The sequence below is a fragment of the Daucus carota genome, chromosome 6 (genome assembly GCF_001625215.2).
Source record: "Daucus carota subsp. sativus chromosome 6, DH1 v3.0, whole genome shotgun sequence".
NCBI classification, from domain to species: Eukaryota; Viridiplantae; Streptophyta; class Magnoliopsida; order Apiales; family Apiaceae; genus Daucus; species Daucus carota.
This window is the reverse complement of record NC_030386.2, coordinates 33,338,697-33,358,775: the sequence shown is the minus strand read 5'-3', so window position 1 is coordinate 33,358,775 and position 20,079 is coordinate 33,338,697. Positions and strand designations below refer to the sequence as shown.

Genomic DNA, 20,079 nt, shown 5'->3' with positions numbered 1-20,079 from the left:
GTATGAACCAAACTATAAACCTCACAATATAAACCAACATGCTTTATTTGGAAGCTTAGGTACAAACATGCTTTCAGGAACCAGCTGTTAGGGCACATGAGGGCCTAAAATTAAGCTAAATCAATACGCGTATGTTCAAAAAGAAAAAAAACTTGCAGTTGCATAGGTATACACGTGTACTGTCTAGTGTCTGCATTGTACCAAGTAGCATCGACTTTACATCAAATGCCCATCAATTCGAAAATCCGTTGCAACAAAAGTAGTTCATATATTTCAAAAAATAAATAAATATAATCTTGAATTACTGTTATTTAATTTGCCCTTTGCAGTATGTTACCAGTATCTATCACTGGTTGGATATAAATGTGGTTATGTGATCACCGAAAAGCTAGCTTTTACTTGGGCTGTTCTCCCATTTGCCAAAAACTACACCATATTTTCTGTCACTGTAAGTCCCTCTAGTTCTCTTCATTTCTTCATCCTTTCTTCTGCCCCTCTTCTTGCCTCTCAATTTTATAATTTTATCAAATGAGAACTTTTTTAATGCTATTTCTATCTGTTGTTCAGCTGCAATCTTTTTGATTTCATAGCCTGATCATGTGAACCAGGTGTCCTCTTTAAATTACTTTTTTTTTTCAGTTCATTTCCGCTTTGTATATCCATGTATGATGTATGAATAATTTTGTTGGCTGTCTAATATAGAAAATTTTATCTTTTGTGTCTTAAGGGATTTCTTATATGAATGGCAAATTGTTTAATCCAGGAGCAGAAATAATGGCAAGAGTTTCTCCGGTAGTTATCAGTATTTTGGTGACATGTTTCTGGACTGCCATTGCACAAGAAGAATATGCAAAATACAGAGACAGTAACCAGCCCATTGGCGTCCGAGTCAAGGACCTGATGAGCAGGATGACTTTGAAGGAGAAGATTGGCCAAATGACACAAATTGAAAGAAGCGTGGCTTCCCCTCATGCCATGAAGAAGTATTTCATTGGTAGCAAGACAAAACCTTTCTTGTTTTGTACTAAAACATATAAATTTGATGCAAACTGTTTTACCGCGAAAAGAGAATGAATAGTTCTGGTACAGGGAGTGTTTTGAGCGGAGGAGGGAGTGTTCCAGCTCAACGGGCATCTCCCAAGACTTGGGTGGACATGGTAAATAAGATCCAGAAGGCTGCCCTCTCAACCCGTCTTGGGATTCCGATGATCTATGGGATTGATGCTGTTCATGGCCACAACACTGCATACAAGGCCACCATTTTTCCTCACAACATTGGCTTAGGAGCCACAAGGCAAGTATGCAGTTAGTTCTGCATTAGTGAAAACTTAAAAAGGATATCTACAGTATATTATAAGATTTTTGTACTAGTATTGCTGTAAAAAATGTCAAAAATATTACTTTACCATCGGTTCAAATGTATTGTACTATATGAAATAGTCTGATAGGTGAAGAATTGTTCTTATTTTGAGCAGGGACCCTGCACTAGTCAAAAAAATAGGAGCTGCAACAGCTCTTGAAATCAGATCCACAGGCATTTCATATACTTTTGCACCTTGCATCGCGGTACCTACTACCTAGTTCTATGCAATAAAGAGTTTTTAATCTAAAAAAAATGTTATCAGTTGATAAAGAAAGTTCATTATGTTATTTCTTGCAATGGACAGGTTTGCAGAGATCCAAGATGGGGTCGCTGTTACGAGAGCTATAGTGAAGACCCTGAAATTGTACGCGCAATGACTGAATTTGTACCAGGATTACAAGGAGACATTCCATCCAATTCTCGAAAGGGTGTTCCCTATGTTTCTGGAAAGTAAGGGCTTAGATATCGCACACATATGCTAAAAACTTGATATATACCTAGTTGTCTTCTTCAAGTTGTTAATCTACTCGATTTTTGCTTCAGAGATAAAGTTGCAGCGTGTGCCAAGCACTATGTAGGTGATGGTGGAACCTCCAAAGGTCTCAATGGGAACAACACTATCATTAGCAGGCACGAATTGCTCAGCATCCATATGGCAGCGTACTACAATGCCATCATCAAGGGAGTGGCCACTGTCATGGTTTCCTATTCTAGTTGGAACGGAGTAAAGATGCATGCTAACCGTAATCTTATCACAGAGTTTCTTAAAAACACTCTAAAGTTCCGAGTAAGTCCTGTTCTTTTGAAAAAGATTTATCTTCAGTTTTTAGTATCCCCTGTATAATGAATTGATTATCCAATATCCAACTGGGATTTGAGCAGGCCTTGTATTTTTGCAGGGCTTTGTTATCTCGGATTATGCTGGTATAGACCAAATAACTACGCCATCACATGCCAATTACACGTATTCCATTGTGGCTGGAATCAATGCTGGCATTGATATGGTCTGTTGGCAATTTTGCCTTTCTCTATGCATAATATTTAGAGAAGCAGATATGTTGCTCAATTTTTAAAACAGAACTTGCTAATAAAATTGTAAAACCATAAGTAAATATCGATCATTTTGTTATAAGCATGTTACAGGTCATGGTGCCAATGAAATACAAGGAATTTACTCATGGTCTATCTGTGCTGGTAAAGAAAAAATTTATTCCAATGACGAGAATCAATGATGCAGTAAAAAGGATTCTAAGAGTAAAGTTTGTGATGGGTCTGTTCGAGAATCCGATGGCTGATCTTAGCATGAGCAAGTACCTAGGTTGTAAGGTCAGTATTCTCTTAAGGAACTTGCATTTTGCATGTATTACACTTGTATTCAGAAAAAACAGAGAAACTGGCCAGGCCAAACCATATGGTAAGGCCAGCTGCATCAGCCTATTCATTAAATATCTGCATTCTGAGCAGAAACATAGAGAACTTGCCAGGGAAGCCGTAAGAAAATCCCTAGTTCTTCTCAAGAATGGCAAGTCTGCAGACCAACCGTTGCTGCCGCTTCCTAAAAAGGCCTCGAAAATACTAGTAGCAGGAAAGCATGCAGACAATATTGGTTATCAGTGCGGAGGGTGGACAATAAGCTGGCAAGGAATGGATGGCAATATTACAAGCGGTACTATATCCACAATCAGACACTGTTTATCATGTAATTGTACTCATACATTTTTCTGATTAGGTACAACAATTCGCGAAGCCATTCAAGCAACAGTTGACAGAAAAACAGAAGTTGTCTATAAAGAAAATCCTGACATGAAGTTTGTGAAGTCTAAGCAGTTCTCATATGCAGTAGTTGTTGTTGGAGAGTTCCCATATGCGGAGACAAAGGGAGACAGTTTGAACCTAACAATACCCGAGCCTGGTCCAAGCCTTATAAAGAATGTTTGCAGCTCCATAAAATGTGTTGTCGTCTTAATCACCGGACGCCCTGTTGTGATTCAACCATAATACCATATCTGGCAATTGTGGACGCCCTGGTAGCCGCTTGGCTTCCAGGAACAGAAGGACAAGGCATTGCAGATGTTTTGTTTGGGGGCTGTGGCTTTACAGGCAAGCTTCCACACACTTGGTTTAAGACTGTTGATCAGCTCCCAATGAATGTAGGGGATTCCCATTATGATCCACTATTCCCATTTGGATTTGGCCTCTCTACATAGTTAAACTATCAAACTGGACGAAATGGTCAAGTAAGAAAAGTAACTTTTAGTTACAAGCTGACTAAAAGCATGCAATTCTTGTTATGTACTCCCTCCGTCCCACCCATTTCTTTACACTTTCGTTTTTTGGGTTTCCATCCAATTCTTTACATTTCAAAACTTATCAAAAATAGTCAATGGATCCCACCACTTCTCCACTTTTCTTTCCCTTTCACACTACTTTTACTTCACTATCTTATTTTTATACATTAAAAATCAATGGGTCCCACCACTTTACCCTTTTTTTTCCTCTTTTCCACTACTTTATACATATTCCTTAACCTCCGTGCCCAACCCATTTGATAAGAAATGGGTGGGACGGAGGGAGTAATATATATGGTTATCTCCTGTTTGCTCTTTATTTTTGAAGGTTCCGCACCGATCGTGCAAATTTAATACAAAATGTAATGACATATTCAACGGATCAAGAGCCCCTGCAGCGCCAAACAAGAGCCGGAAATGTGTAAATATACGGTCTGTTTGTTTCGAAATGATAGTAGCTTTAATTTTTTTTCCATGTAATTTGAGATGAAAAATGACATTTTTAATACAATAACAAAGATAACTTAGATGTCAGCATATCAATTTAAAGTTGCTCAGCTCTCATTAATTTATTCTCAGCGTCTATTAAACATAGGTAACGTTTTGTTTTTAAGCAAGTTCGGCGTTTTCTACTAATTACTCCGTGATAAACACAGAACAAATGTAAATATGTAAGAATTACCTTCATTTGTGAAATATAGAGATATTTAATTTTTCCATGATACAGATCGGATCTGCGACTTGATCGGGTATATAGCAACTTCCTCAGTTTTGTACCCGATGAAATAGAAAAAGCCATGGGATCATGTTATTCTTTTCCAATCCACATGCAGAAAGTCTTATATATACAATCTAAATTAACAGTGTTATGGTTTTCTATAATTATATTATTCAAGCTTTTATATATAAGTATGAATTTGCATCCAGAGTATAATAAATTTAGAATACAATTTCAACAATAAGTGATAGACTGGTTTCGGAAAAAAAACAATAAGTGATAGACTAATAATTTCAGCATATATAAGACACTCATTTCATAGCTATATTTTTTATGTACTTAATTAGTGAATTTATATAGGGCCTCGGCAAGCTTATTTTTAAAATTTTAAAGACATATTTTGTAAAAATATATATTTTTTATCATTGTTTTTACATGTAAATGTTAAATAGGTATTGTATATTCGCTATTTAACAAAAAATAAGAATATATTTCAGAAAAAACAAAATTGTATGTACTATTATGTATTTAGGGATGAAAACGACCCACACCAAACCACCCAAAATTTTTAATTTTATTTTACAAGGACGGGCTCCTAATTTCTGATAACGTGTAATTTGGATATAAGTCAATTTTCATATTCAAAGTTAAATAAGAGCCCAACTAAATACTACGGAACGCGCGCACTTTCTTCATAATCAATCTCAAATAAACTCTGGGCTTCGATCTCTTTCCTCGTCAGAATTCCGATCTAATGATGAATTACGAGTTTTATTTTAAAATCGGTAATATCATTCTTTTATTTTATTTGTAATCAAATTCTCTCCATCAAGGTACGTTTTTTTATGTTTGTTGTGTGTTTTTCGTCTTATTTTGTTTTGTTAGTTTTTGTAGTTTACTATGATGGTAGATTTACATTAGTGTATGTTTATTTCTCTTCTCTTTTGATGTAGAGGTAGCATATGATTTTATAGTTGATTGGATTCATTTTTAAATTCATTGATATTTGTTCGGATTAGGTTGTGAATTTTGTTGAGTTTAGTAGTTTATATTTTTCTAACTTGTATTATCTTGGCTGGATTTATTGTTTGATCAACCACAAAATTAGTCGAAAACGGAGTTTTGTTTTAATTTTCTATATGTGTTCTTTGTGTTATTGATAGTTCTTGATTGGTGAATGTGTTTAGTGTGTGTTTGATCTTTACTTTACAAGTTTTAGTTTTTAAAAGTGTTTATAGTTGTATGTGCGAATAGATTATTGATTTATTATGATTTGAATATCAAATGTTTTAATTATAGTATAATTTTTATATATTATACATGTATATATGTTAATAATTTTGGATAGGAAGGAATTAAATTCTTCGGTTATAAATTAGATGGAATTAAATATTTGTGTAAATGCCGTTTTTATTTACACATACATATTAGGAATTAATTGATTTTATTCATGTTTTTGAATAGAGGTGTGTTTGAAAAGTGTTTTTATGGGCATTTATTCGTCTTAAATGACTTATTAAATTTGTTGATTTATTAATTATTAATTAGAATTTATTGGGTGCCATAACTGATGGCTTTTATTTAGGTCTTGATTATGTTCAAGGAATTTGTACCATTTTTTGGGTGGCCATAATTGGTGGCATATATTTTTGGACCATTATGGGTTGACACGATTATTGTACTAGATGAATATTGTGTGGATAAGTTTGTTCTTGGATTGATAATAAGACTCTATTAATTCTAATACATTGTAATGCTAATGATAACTTTTGTTGACTAATTGGATAATTAAAAATAAACTTATGTTGATTGGGAATTAAATATAATTTATTTTTTAATAAATTTTTTTATTAAGAGTTGGATTAATTCTTTTCATTCCTTTCCTAACAAAAAACTTAAATTTTTTGTTTATGTATTTTTGTTGAAAAGATTAGAATTACAATTTTTTTAGTATTGTGTGTCTAACCAAAGTTCTTACTTTGGTTAGACATTATAACTTTTTCTAATTGTTTCATATTTTTATAAATTCTAATATTCTTATTTTGAATAAATTGTTATATTATTATAATTTTTGTCAGGAATTATATGTCATAATTGGGTTTAGTTTCCCCTGTCTAATTTTTTTGCTTAATTTATTATTCTTATGTTTCTTTTTGCTTGCTTTGATTTTCAGGAATTTGGAAAGAGACTTTACGGGTTTTTTTATCAGACTTTAAAGTCTTATTATTTAAACGTCCGGAGATATCTTTGCGTATCTTTCGGTTAGATGATAATCTTTATTGAATGAAAGTATTCCCTGATGCGGCTTATTGTATCTATGATACAACTCATCTACGAGTATGTAGATCCTGATGTGAAAAAAAAAATAAAAATACTACGGAACGGGTCATAAAATTTTAAATACATCACATTACTGACAATACTGAATTACGATGGGTCATTTAAAGACCTCTTTAATTCAATTCTTTATGGCGAGGCTATTCCATCTTGGCCGCACTACGTGGTGCCCACCATGTTACCTCCCTCCTTATGTCCGAACATAAACTCAACTGACTCGGTCTTTCTGTTCTGCGGGCTCTTAGTTACTGTAGTAAGTCCCTGACTTCCCCCCTTTGTGTTGCTTCCCCATTCATATCTGCTTATACTCTGCAAGTATAATTTGCTAGCTACTCTACTTGTGTACACTGTGTGACAACTAGTTTGCAAGTATGTGTAACATGATGTCATTTTCCCATCTCAAGACCCACAAAACGGCCAAGACTTCAGTCTTTGTTATTTGGATTCTTATTGTATTCAGCTGGTTTGTAATTTGGCAATCTTATTACATCAAGTACAAAGATCCCAACCAACCACTAAGTGCTAGAATAAATGACTTGCTCACCCATATGACCCTAGCTGAGAAAATTGGCCAGATGACACAGATTGAGAGAAAAGTGGCTTCAACTGATGTCATGAAGAATCACTTCATTGGTGAGTCTGGGTTATTTTATTTTAGATATTCAGTTGTGTTTGTGTTTGGATTGTAGATGTCTAAAGTTCTGGTCTTGACAGGGAGTGTGTTCAGTGAAGGAGGGAGTGTTCCAGCTCCAAGGGCATCTCCTGAGGCCTGGGTCAACATGGTCAATGAGATTCAAAAGGGTTCGCTAGCTACTCGACTTGGGATTCCGATGATTTATGGGATTGATGCAGTTCATGGCCACAATAGTGTTTATGGAGCAACAATCTTCCCGCACAATGTTGGTTTAGGAGCTACCAGGCAAGTCTTTGCAATGCAGTAATCATCATTCAGTCATTCACTAACCTAGGGGGAATTAGGGTAATTTGCTATTTCTTAAGGACTGGAAATCGATTTCACTTCTATAACTATACTTGGCTAATGTTTATTTCTGCGTCGTTGAACCTGAACTGCTTGAACATATATCTTATTATCAATAGACTCGTTTTGTGTTAACATATCACAATAGCTTCTTACAACTAAACCCAATAGTTTAGCATGTTGTTCAGGTTAAGAGTTTAACACTAATTATAATCCTATTTCATCCTTTATCCCAGGAAACAAACATGGCCTAAGGGACAACTCGAGTATATTAAGTTTGCAGTGATCACCTAGCTTTACATTTTAAGTTTAATTACTACTTATCACATTCACTGAAAGGAAAAGGACTCTGAGAAGAGTAAATGTGTGACATTGACTTGGGGCAATTTTTCCTCAGTGTGATAAATTAGTTTAATGGAGCATGTTTTCTTTACTTTTGAGCAGAGACCCTGTACTGCTCAAGAAGATTGGAGCAGCAACTGCTCTTGAAATCAGAGCGACGGGCATACCTTATACTTTTGCACCTTGTATCGCGGTAAAAGATTCAATGAAGTGCATAAATAATAGTAATAACATGAATCTGGGATCCTAATTTTTTATTGTTTAATTGAATGGTTATATGGACAGGTGTGTAGAGATCCAAGATGGGGCCGCTGTTATGAAAGTTATAGTGAGGATCCCAAGCTCGTTCAAGCAATGACAGAATTTATACCTGGATTACAGGGAGACATCCCTCCAAAATCTCAAAAGGGTTTTCCTTTCATCTCAGGAAGGTAAGCAATACGTTTGCAACCTAGTTTTATTTGTGAATCTACTGAAGACTGATCTTCTTTAACTAGGACGCTTTTGATTAACTATAGAATTCATTTTTGTGTAGGGAAAAAGTTGCAGGATGTGCGAAGCACTTTGTGGGTGATGGTGGAACTACCAAAGGACTTGATGAGAACAACACTGTGATCAGCAGAAATGGACTGCTTAACATTCATATGCCAGCTTATTATGATGCCATTGCTAAGGGTGTGGCTACGGTCATGGTCTCCTATACAAGCTGGAATGGAGTCAAGATGCATGCAAATCGTGATCTGATTGATGGTTTTCTCAAAAACACTCTGGGCTTTAAAGTAAGAACCCGTTTTTTTTCATAAGAGTACCTTAAAAAATAATTATTGTCCTATATCAGGCATAAATTTGTTTGGTCAATGACTCCAGGGATTCGTCATCTCTGACTATAAAGGTCTAGACAGGATCACCAATCCATTTCATGCAAACTACACATATTCGATAGAGGCTGCAATTAGTGCTGGCATTGACATGGTATGTTCCTAAAATTCTGGAATTTTTTCCCTCTAATTTTGCCAAGTAATATATTTTATAAGCCTAGCAAAATAAAAACATTAGACTAGGATAGTTCCTAGAAAAATCACAGGAGTTTAAACATGCTCCGGCTTTAGTAAAGCCTAACCAAAGTAGACAATCAAGACATCATTACAAAATCTACACTAGAATTAGTACAGATCTGGAACTAGCAAGGGGTCTGTCCATAGGAAGCTTTCCATTGAAATATTTGCAGCTAAGCATTCTCTCTGACCATGCTGTTTGTGGTCTGAACCAAACACTGATTAAAACGGGGAGTGTGAGAATATCAGGAGTTGAATGTATGCGCTTATTCCGTTCTTGCCAAATAAAGTGCACAGCCATGAAAGATATAGCTTTGCAACCGTAACAATACCTGCTTAGTGAAACATCTGGTTGCCAATTAGAGGGAAGCTTGAATCACAGAGTAGCATATCACACTTGCAGCGTATGGACATTCAGAGAATAAATTATCATGATTTTCCACTGGGGAGTCACATAAAAGTATATAAGATATATCTGGGATCAACAATTGACCAGAACCTGATCATTCTATCATGAGTGAGTAAATGATTTTTACTTGCAACCCAAGCAGAGAAAGACCATATAGGAATAGATGGAGTCTGCCTAAGGAAATCCCAAGCTGATGAAAGAACACCACGCCTCCTAATTGTTTCATAAATATTAGACAATCTAACATTATTTGCATCATTTCAAGCTGTCTATTTAAAGAGATAGGAGCTACCTCGTTCTGTAGCCAAAGCAAGAGGACATGTTCGTTATGTGTCAGACATTAAGTATTTTCTTAAACTACAGAATATATTTATGCCAGTTATGAGATTCAGAGATTGAGATGATGTCTCCTAGGAAATGCAAAACAGTTTTCCCCAAGGCAAGGATCATGCCAGAGGAAAAAAGAAGAGTTTGGACCCAAATTGTTCTTAGTGTTTTGCGGACCTTCCAGAAATAATTAAGTTTGTGATGGAAAAATATCTGAAGACTTCTAAATTTCGGACTCTAGAATGACTGTTGTGGGCATTGTTAAATTGCAGGTCATGGTACCATACAACTATAAAGAGTTCATTGATGGTCTTACCTTCCTCGTAAAAAATAAATATATTCCCATGAGCCGTATTGATGATGCAGTGACAAGGATTTTGCGGGTGAAATTCTCTGTTGGTCTATTCGAGAAACCTTTGGCCGATTTTAGCATGGCAAAATACATTGGGTGTAAGGTCAGTCTTTTAGTTTATCAGTTGCCGTACTTATCTAGTACATTTTACGACATTGTAGACTCTGTCATATTCTCATGGAATTTGGTGCTTGGAACTCAGGAACACAGAGAATTGGCTAGGGAAGCTGTACGGAAATCTCTAGTGTTGCTAAAGAATGGAAAATCTGCAGACAAGTCATTGCTACCGCTTCCTAGAAAGGCATCTAAAATACTCGTGGCAGGTAAGCATGCGGACAATATTGGATATCAGTGTGGCGGGTGGACTATTCAATGGCAGGGGTCTGATGGCAATGCCACCGTTGGTATATATACTTTCATCCTCTCTTGCATATCATATGTGTTTATGTTAGATAATCGCTGACTACTCTTCACAAATCTTGATACTGTATCTAAAGAATACTCTTCACAAATCTTGATACTGCATCTAAAGAATAATGTATTTAAAAAGAGGTGTATTCTAAATTATAGTGTACCTATTACGATTTCAAGTGCTATTCTATTAATTATTTGTTCATTTATTCCTTACACAGGTACTTCAATCCTCAACGCCATAAAGAAAACAGTTGATCCAGAAACCGAAGTTGTGTATCAAGAATACCCTAATACAGACTTTCTGAAGTCCAACCAATTCTCTTATGCAATTGTTGTAGTTGGAGAACATCCATACGCAGAAACTAACGGAGACAGTCAAAATCTGACGATTCCTGAACCTGGTCCAAGCATAATCACAAGTGTTTGTGAAAACATAAAATGTGTTGTTGTCCTTGTCACTGGCCGTCCTGTTGTTATTCAACCATATATTGCTAGTATCGATGCCCTCATAGCTGCTTGGCTCCCAGGAACAGAAGGACAAGGCGTTGCAGATGTATTGTTTGGTGATTATGGTTTCACAGGCAAGCTTTCCTTTACATGGTTTAAGACAGTTGATCAACTTCCAATGAGTGTGGGAGATGCGCATTATGACCCATTATTTCCTTTTGGATTTGGGCTCAAAACATAACCTTTCTAACTAAACAAGCCTGCCTAGGATTTGTATACTACACAATTCACAAGTTGAATCAGTTTTGTTACCTATATAGTTTTGTTACTTATGGACTTGTGATCCTTAAGACCTTAACAAACTCTATATATATTTTAGCACGATTGGATAGCCCAAGTGGTGGGTTTATCCTTTGTTGTCCCGGGAGACCCGGGTTCGACTCTGGCTCACCCGAAAAGTATTAGAACAGATACTAATTTGTAAGGCATATAAGCCTGCATTGTCAAAAACACTATATATATATTTTTGTGCAAATTTTAACTAATAAAATCAAAACCCGATCCAAATTTTGACAAATATGATCCGGTCAAAATTTGGCCAGGCCCAACGGTATCTCAAGCAAACTAGTTATATGTGTCCTATAAATGGGTTTGTCTAGTGCGCCCCATGGGCACATGCTAAGCACAAAAATCCATCAATTTGGAGGGTTTTGATTGATGTGGTTGTTGTAATTGCAGGGATCCACCATTATTAGAACGGTTTGGCTAGTGTGTGCCCATGGGCACATGCTAAGAGCATCTCCAACGGCGTTGGCTATAATCGTTGGCTAAATTGGACCTGTAAGACATTATGTAAAATTTGCTGAACCTGTAAGACACTTTACTTCAATGGTACTGGCTATATTGGTTGGTTATAATTTAAAAATAGTATGTTATTAATATTTTAAATTGTTAAAATAGAATATATCAGTTCAATATGGTAATAAATGATGTACAATTTTTCTACAGATTTTCTTACAGACCTGTAGAGGTTCGACAAATTTAGCCATCCATAGGAGGTTAGCTAAATTTATAGACAACAGGTAAGCATGGTTGGAGTTGAGTTTTTGGAGCTGTTGGCTAAATTTTTTTATTTTAAGTAAGACAACTCATCTTTTAGCCAAGGGCTTTAGATGGTTGGAGATGCTCTAAGCGCGGAAATTTTTGTATTTGGGAGATTTTGATTGGTGTGGTTGGTGTATTTGCAGGGAGGTCCACCATTATCATGAGATAGAAGCCAATCAAAATGATCCAAGCACAAAATTTTCCGCGCTTAGCATGTGCCCTTGGGCACCATAGAAAAACCGTTATTAGAATTATTAGAGAGGGTAAGCCAATCAAAACTCTCTAAATTTATAGGTTTTAGTGCTTAGCATGTGCCCATGGGCACGCACTAGAAAAACCGGTCCTAAATTACAATTTGAGAAATATGTAAAAAAATTCATCAAAGTCCACATCCACCCTAAACATTAATGATCATTTTTTTCATTTCTTATATAGGTAATTTCTAACACACTCCTCATTTGTTTTTTTAATTAAATATTCAACTCTCACTTTTTGCGCACTTTTTCATATATTTTTTTTGTTAAAAAAATTTAAATTTAACACTATGATAATAATAACAAGAAACATAAATTAGCATTATTATTGAAGTTGTCTAGGGCTGAGCATACGGTCGGTTCGGTCGAAAACCGAACCGAACCGAAATAACCGAAAACCGAAATTTCTGATTTTTAGAAACCGAACCGAACCGTACTTTGCTTTCAAACCGAACCGAACCGAACCGAAAATACTTCGTTTTTTTCGGTTCGGTTAAGGAAAAACCGAACTTTATATAATAAAAAAGAAATTCTGCATAAACTTCCCAGTAGCCATACGCATCAGAGTCGACAGAAGCAAGCCCATAACAACTCTGCAGAACAAGTAATTTACAAAGAGTTGAACATCTAGTGGTGACATGAAACAAGATTGTGTGGGGTGCCAAGAAAAACACAATACAGAAATCAGTAATTAGAAATCTAATATTCGGAGTTCAAAACCAGATGTGAAGCTTGTGCGGTGAGCAAAGTAGCAGAATGGAGATGGGAGACAGTGGATGTGGAGTGGAAGCGCAAGGCGGGCTGTTAGGTTTAGGGATTTGGGGAACTAACAAACTTGTGATAAGTAACTAACGTTAACATATTATATATAAATATAAATATAATTTAAAAATATATTAAATTTATATAAAACTTCGGTTATTTCGGTTAAACCGAACTTATGCTTTTCATAAACCGAACCGAACCGAACTTTAAGTTCGGTTAGAACCGAAAACCGAACTAACCGGAGTTTTAAAAAATTCCAAACCGAACCGGACCGAATTTGGACGGTTCGGTTCGGTTTTGCTCAGCCCTAAAATTGTCAATCAATTTAGAATCTCTATATTTTAAGAAATTTAATTATTTATCACATATATAGAAAATCTTTTTAAGACATTATTGAAGATGCTCTAATTATTATTAGAGCAGCTGTGATCGCCATTTGTTAAAGATTATTGTTTAGAGTATCTGTAGTTGCCAGTTGTTAAAGATATAAATGGAAAAATAATCAGTACATGCCTTTTTCAGTTCAGACGCGTCCAATTTTCAATATTGCGTATCATGGTTGTACAAAATCAAAACGTAAATCTTTGGTGTAAATGCCACGTCCTTTTCTTAATTTAGATAAGACACATTACACATATATAAAGTTCAGACACGCAACTCACTCATTCACACTATAATCAAGGACTCCACCAAGACACCAACCCTATAGTTTTGTGCTTGTGACAGGCTGACAGCGACAGCCTGCTTTAAACACTGAACCCACCCAAAATCATCTAGCATTATCCTGTTTTATTCTAACAGTCAAGTCGAACATATGACTCACTCTATCTATTCCAAGATCAAACATTGTTCTTGACAGCTTCGTTTATTTCTTTTGGGTATGCTCTGATTCTGTTAAGTTTTTGACTTTATTGCTTATTTTCATTTTTTGTCATCTGGGTCCTGCATTTTTACTAGTTTCTTGATTTCTTCTGCAATGCACTACTTTTCTTTAACTTTCGTGGGTGGAAGGATAAATATTTATTCACACCCAAATAATAGTAATTGATGAATGGGATAGAAATTGGTTGAGCTTTATTTGTATAATATGATGCCTTCTTTCTGTGATTTCTTGTTTGATGGTTTTAGTTTGATCTTTAACAAGTTAGTCTAAGTGGAGATTGAGGATGGGTAAGGCCCCTGATATAATCATGCTTGACTTTCAAAATAAGTTGAAATGTTGTATATTAGGATCTAGAAACCACTAGTATACTCGGAAATTTGTTTGAATTGGTTCGCAACGTGTTCAAATTGGTTTGCAATGTGTTACCTTTGGTTTGTAATGTGCGGGTATTGAAAGTAGATTGCCATTAAGTTGTTGTTGAATTTTTGTGGTGAGATCATGTTGCTGTCCATGTGAATTGGGGAAAAGAAAATGGCAATGACTGTCTACATCTTTGCAAGGATTTTGCTCTTGGGAAGAACTCCTGTTTGACAAGCAATTTATGTCTGACCTATCTTCTATGGATAGATTAATTGGAAGAATTATCGATTAACTTAATGAGATTCAGTTGCTCATATAGTTTTTTGCTTGTCACATATTTTCCAACGGTGACTTTCCTGTGGGACATAATCTGTCTCTTTTTCTGGATTACATTTAAACAACAAAGAAGTTTGATATTTCAAGGAATTAACACTTATCACAAAACCTGATGCAAGTAAGAACCAAACCCATATTAACCAAAGGTCAAAAAACTCTAAATTCAATCTCTTTATGCTGACTCACATGATATCAGTTCTAATCCGCATACTTTTATACTTACATAACAAGGAACTTGATGTATTTAGCCATATTTCTCTCATGTTTATCTTCTTGGGTTGTAACCTTGACGTGTTCTCTCACTTTTGATGTTTTACCAGGGTTCTGCATTATAAATTGCGCCTTCTACAGTGTACTACTTAACTTGAGCTCTATTTTTAAAAAGCAAGTCAAGAAGCCAAGAGTACTTCCCGTAACTTGGACAAATTATTTTTTGATATTAGAATATTTATCCTTTTACCTTTTGCTCGATCATAATATATGCATAGTTGTACTTAAGTGCTAATACCATATGCTTTGTTAGAAAAATTATGCTTCTTGTTATATGGGTTTTTCTTTACATTTTTGTTCCAAGGTTTCTTTCTAATTCAGACTGCTTTTTCATATGTTGCCTGCAGTAACAGCTAGAAATTAGCATTAAGGTCTGCTTCGAATTTCAGTGAAAAATATATGTTCCATCTTTGAGCCGCATTGAGCAAAACAAAATGGACCGAGCTCGTGTATATCTTATTGGGACTCTTGTTGTTTGTTTTTGGGTTGTCATGGCTCAATCAGAGTACATAAAGTATAAGGATCCAAGCCAGCCGATAGAAATACGAATAAAGGACCTGATGAAAAAGATGACCTTAGAGGAAAAGATAGGACAAATGACGCAGATCGAAAGAACTATGGCTTCCGTTGAGGTCATAAAGAATTATTTTATTGGTAAACTTCTTTGCAAATATTCTCCAATATGCATGTAATCATAATTTGCATAATACATATGTTCTTATGGTCTTTACAGGAAGTGTGTTGAGTGATGGAGGGAGTGTCCCAAACAAACAGGCATCTCCTGAGGACTGGGTAAACATGGTAAATAAAATTCAAATGGGTGCATTATCAACCCGCCTTGGCATACCCATGATCTATGGAATCGATGCTGTTCACGGCCATAACAATGCCTACTCTGCAACAATATTCCCACACAACATTGGTTTAGGAGCAACCAGGCAAGTGACCTGGTCTGTGAAACCATGAATATATTAGAACTGACAGCTTGCCTTATAGCGAAAAATAATTTTAAAAAAAGGATAGTCTCTGGTTCTTTGTTTAGCAGTAAAGGTTTGAGTGTGTTATACTTTCACCCAAGATTTATTCTACTAACCACTTCTGGTCATTTACATCTGTTACCTGTTTTTCAAATCTTTAGTCTAGTCCTTGCTGGAATTTGAGAACATAGTGTGAAATAAGGTCATATGAACGATCTTTATTGTACATCTCGAGATGCAATCTGATACGTATTACTCTTAAGCAGGGATCCTGAATTGGTGAAAAAGATTGCTGCAGCTACTGCTCTTGAAGTGAGAGCTACAGGGATACCTTATGCCTTTGCACCTTGTATCGCGGTACATAATTGTGGAAAAATTTAAATTCTAGAACTCAGAAGCTTTTACACAATTATATTTATCTCTTATAAATGCTGATAATATAACAGGTTTGTAGAGATCCAAGGTGGGGTCGCTGTTATGAAAGTTTTAGCGAAGATCCCAGAATAGTTCGAGCGATGACTGAGGCCATACCAGGACTACAGGGAGACATCTCTGCTGATTCTCGTAAGGGGTATCCCTTTGTTTCTGGAAAGTAAGATTTAGCTCTTTTTGTTCTTCTCTTGGCACTTTCTTAGTTTTCACTCAAGTTGATTTAGCAGACCAGACCCTTCTCTTTGAGCAGGATATGCGAGGTATATTTGGTTTATTCTAATCAGCAGACAACATAGTTACCTACAAAATATGACAGAGTGTGTTTGTGTGTGTGTCGGTGTGTACCAGTCCATTATACTTATACGTTTTATGGTAAGTATCTAAATAAAAATCGAATTGTTTGCCAATAAAAAGAGAAATATACGGCGATAATATTTGTTAAGTTGAAATTTCAAATAAAGCAGCTTTTGATCTGCACCGGACCTATCTTCATCTCTGGATTTAGTTAGCACAATTCATATCTTTTGTAGGGATAAAGTTGCAGCATGTGCCAAGCATTATGTGGGTGATGGTGGAACCATTAATGGCACCAATGAGGGCAATACTCTGGTAAGCTTTGATGAGTTGCTCAAAATCCACATGCCAGCCTACAATGATTCTGTTAGCAAGGGTGTGGCAACTGTCATGGCCTCCTTTTCGAGTTGGAATGGGGTAAAAATGCATGCTAACTATGCTCTTCTCACGGGTTTTCTGAAAAACACTTTAAAGTTCAAGGTAAATGCAGTATTTGTATATAATTTAATTAGTCTTTTTCTTTCCTTTTTCTGGTTACTTGTTTGAAGCATGGTTCTAACTTCTAAGATGGTTTTAACCTTTGATTATTCGACCACCCCAGGGATTTGTCATATCAGACGAAAAAGGTCTTGACAAGATGACATCTCCCCCTCATGCAAATTACACTTACTCCATTGAGGCTTCAATCAATGCTGGCATTGACATGGTCAGTTTGTACTAATAACTTTCTGATCCTCAGTTATGGTAATCTGTCACTGAAGTGTCAACATGATTTGTGTGTACATTTTAGGTGATGGTACCATTTAACTATACAGAATTCATTGATGGTCTATCATTCCTAGTGAAGAATGACTTCATTCCCATGACAAGGATTGATGATGCAGTGGAAAGAATTTTACGAGTAAAGTTTGTGTTGGGCCTTTTTGAGAACCCATTGGCTGATTATAGCATGGCTAAATACTTGGGATGTAAGGTTAGTCTGCCAACTTCTCACTTGGGAACTATATTTTTACCAGATCTTAAAACTTATGTTAAGATCTATCTTAGCTGCTGCAACTGATTGTTTTTTAAGTGCTATGTATATGTTGCTAGAAGTTAAGCATTTTTAGTAGAAGACAGAGTTTGTGGTAGTTATTTAGGATTAGTATGATTTGAATTAGCAGTTAGTGGTGGTTATAATTTTCACTATATTATTAAACGGGCTAAAACTTTCAAGTATACTAACAATAAGGCGAGCTGCTTAAAAAAAACGCTGAACTCGAAGTCATGTGCATATGGTATAGTATTGTATATGTTAAAAGCCTTAAAGAAAGAAACAAATGCTCAGGTAACATTGTTCATTCTACATCACATGAACTTACTGGACTTGGTATGATTAAAATTGCGTAGAATTTTATAAGAATTGCTGGATATTCAATTATTTTAAACACTATTCAAAAAAGACTTGAAAAATGAATAATGAACAAAATTAATTGAAATAACTCTTAAAACAATAGTTACTCGCAAGGAATGAATTATATACCAGACAATAACAGTAATAATCATTTCTGAGAGAGAAATATGAAAGAAAATGAGGGAAAATTAGATTGAACATAACTTAGCGAGAGTTAAGTACATTCACCCGGGCTTCATTTGCCCAAGAACATGAGAATAGCAGTAATTTCCTTAGAATCTGATTGGGCGCCAGGGCTAAAGCCAACCGTAGCCCATACTACGGTCCGCCCCTGTATATTAGTTTTTGAAATGGCAATGCAGTTTGTGTAGTTATATCTGCCATAATTTACACCAATAACTTAATTCATCATTATGTTTTTTGTTGAATAGGAGCATAGAGAATTAGCAAGGGAGGCTGTAAGAAAATCTCTTGTGCTGTTGAAGAATGGAAATTCAGAAAAGCAGATTTTGCTACCACTTCCTAAAAAGACATCAAAAATACTTGTGACAGGAACTCATGCTGACAATATTGGATACCAGTGTGGTGGTTGGACAGTAGAATGGCAGGGTGTTAGCGGAAACATCACAGCTGGTATGATTTATTAATTCTACCTCCCATATAGTCTTTGTTGTAATTCATTTTATGGAAAGCTGATAATTTCTTTCAACTTTTTATATATTAATATACAGGTACATCGATTTTAACTGCTATTGAAAGAACGGTTGATGTGGAGACAGAAGTTGTGTATCAAGAAAACCCTGATGCCAGCTTTGTCAAGTCCAACAAATTCTCTTATGCCATAGTAGTCGTGGGGGAGCACCCTTATGCAGAGACAGAGGGAGACAGCATGAATTTAACAATTTCTGATCCTGGTCCAAGCATTATTACTAATGTTTGTGGCAATGTAAAATGTGTTGTTGTCCTTGTTACTGGACGTCCAGTAGTTGTTCAGCCTTATATGTCTACTATTGATGCCCTTGTGGCTGCTTGGCTTCCTGGATCAGAAGGACAAGGTGTGGCAGATGTTTTGTTTGGCGACTATGAATTCACGGGCAAGCTTCCACATACCTGGTTTATGACTGTTGATCAACTCCCAATGAATGCAGGAGATCAAAATTATAATCCTTTATTCCCATTTGGATTTGGCCTTACAACGGAGGCTATTCGGACAGTATCTTATCAGAAACAGACAAGTTAGAGTAGCAGAAATGATATGAAACAGTGTGATAAATGAACTATGTTCACTTTGTATTTCCTACGTAGTCGCAGTATTTTCAAATAATTTTCCAAGTGCTTTACTTATTCAATAGGATCTGCTTATTTGATCCAGATATATATGATCAATTACTATTTACTCAAATAAAATTACAAATCCTGAGAGAAATCGCCTGTAAATGACTATCACCTACCTATGTATAATCATCTACCTATGTTGAAGTCTCCGGACAGATTTTGGACCAAGAACCAAAACTTGGTCCAACCGGTCAAATCACGATCTTATTAAACCCCATCCCGACTCATTAAGCCACATGTCGGGATTAATCCATATTAATTTGTATTTAATTTGTATTTTAATAGATTGTATTATAATATGACTATATATTGATTATAAATTTTTAAAAATCCGAATTGAATACTGTAACAACCCCATCTTAAATCAAGACGAGGAGTTACCTACAAATCCAAAAACTGCAAACAGAGCACTAATATCCGATAAACATGATAAATAGAATCACTAAACAATAAAATCTTAACAACACTATAGGTCCATAAATCTCGATCACTGTAACTTAGGGCAGCTCTCCATCACACAGCCCCGGATTCCTCTAAGAACCTGCCAGAAAATCCAAAAACTGCAAACAGAGCACTAATATCCGATAAACATGATAAATAGAATCACTAAACAATAAAATCTTAACAACACTATAGGTCCATAAA

General features: G+C 35.6%; 3 protein-coding genes across 9 annotated transcripts; all 3 read left to right on the top strand.

Annotated features, from left to right (window-relative positions):
• Nucleotides 1-354: 354 nt before the first annotated feature.
• LOC108224254 (uncharacterized) lies at nt 355-3,703 on the top strand. The gene is made up of 10 exons (XM_017398772.2): nt 355-448; nt 568-994; nt 1,090-1,294; nt 1,476-1,566; nt 1,668-1,813; nt 1,907-2,150; nt 2,263-2,367; nt 2,507-2,689; nt 2,828-3,029; nt 3,093-3,703. The coding sequence occupies exons 2-10, from the start codon at nt 739-741 to the stop codon at nt 3,359-3,361; spliced, it is 1,701 nt and encodes a 566-aa protein (XP_017254261.1). The 5' UTR covers nt 355-448; nt 568-738; the 3' UTR covers nt 3,362-3,703.
• A 3,134-nt stretch (nt 3,704-6,837) lies between these two features.
• LOC108192870 (uncharacterized) lies at nt 6,838-11,428 on the top strand. Its single transcript, XM_017359377.2, has 9 exons — nt 6,838-7,339; nt 7,421-7,625; nt 8,130-8,220; nt 8,313-8,458; nt 8,563-8,806; nt 8,895-8,999; nt 10,091-10,273; nt 10,373-10,574; nt 10,803-11,428. Exons 1-9 carry the CDS (start codon nt 7,078-7,080, stop codon nt 11,270-11,272), a joined length of 1,908 nt encoding a protein of 635 aa, XP_017214866.1. The 5' UTR covers nt 6,838-7,077; the 3' UTR covers nt 11,273-11,428.
• Nucleotides 11,429-13,864: 2,436 nt separating this feature from the next.
• LOC108227773 (uncharacterized) lies at nt 13,865-19,423 on the top strand. 7 transcript variants are annotated; one of them, XM_017403104.2, is made up of 11 exons: nt 13,877-14,032; nt 15,054-15,136; nt 15,351-15,657; nt 15,737-15,941; nt 16,247-16,337; nt 16,427-16,572; nt 16,943-17,186; nt 17,308-17,412; nt 17,497-17,679; nt 18,531-18,732; nt 18,831-19,423. In XM_017403104.2, exons 3-11 carry the CDS (start codon nt 15,438-15,440, stop codon nt 19,337-19,339), a joined length of 1,905 nt encoding a protein of 634 aa, XP_017258593.1. In that variant the 5' UTR covers nt 13,877-14,032; nt 15,054-15,136; nt 15,351-15,437; the 3' UTR covers nt 19,340-19,423. The 7 variants fall into 7 exon arrangements, with proteins under 7 accessions (XP_017258596.1, XP_017258593.1, XP_063936540.1 ...); XM_017403105.2 differs by lacking the exon at nt 13,877-14,032 and adding an exon at nt 14,380-14,879; XM_017403107.2 differs by lacking the exon at nt 15,054-15,136 and having other exon boundaries at nt 13,865-14,032.
• The last annotated feature ends 656 nt before the right edge of the window (nt 19,424-20,079 follow it).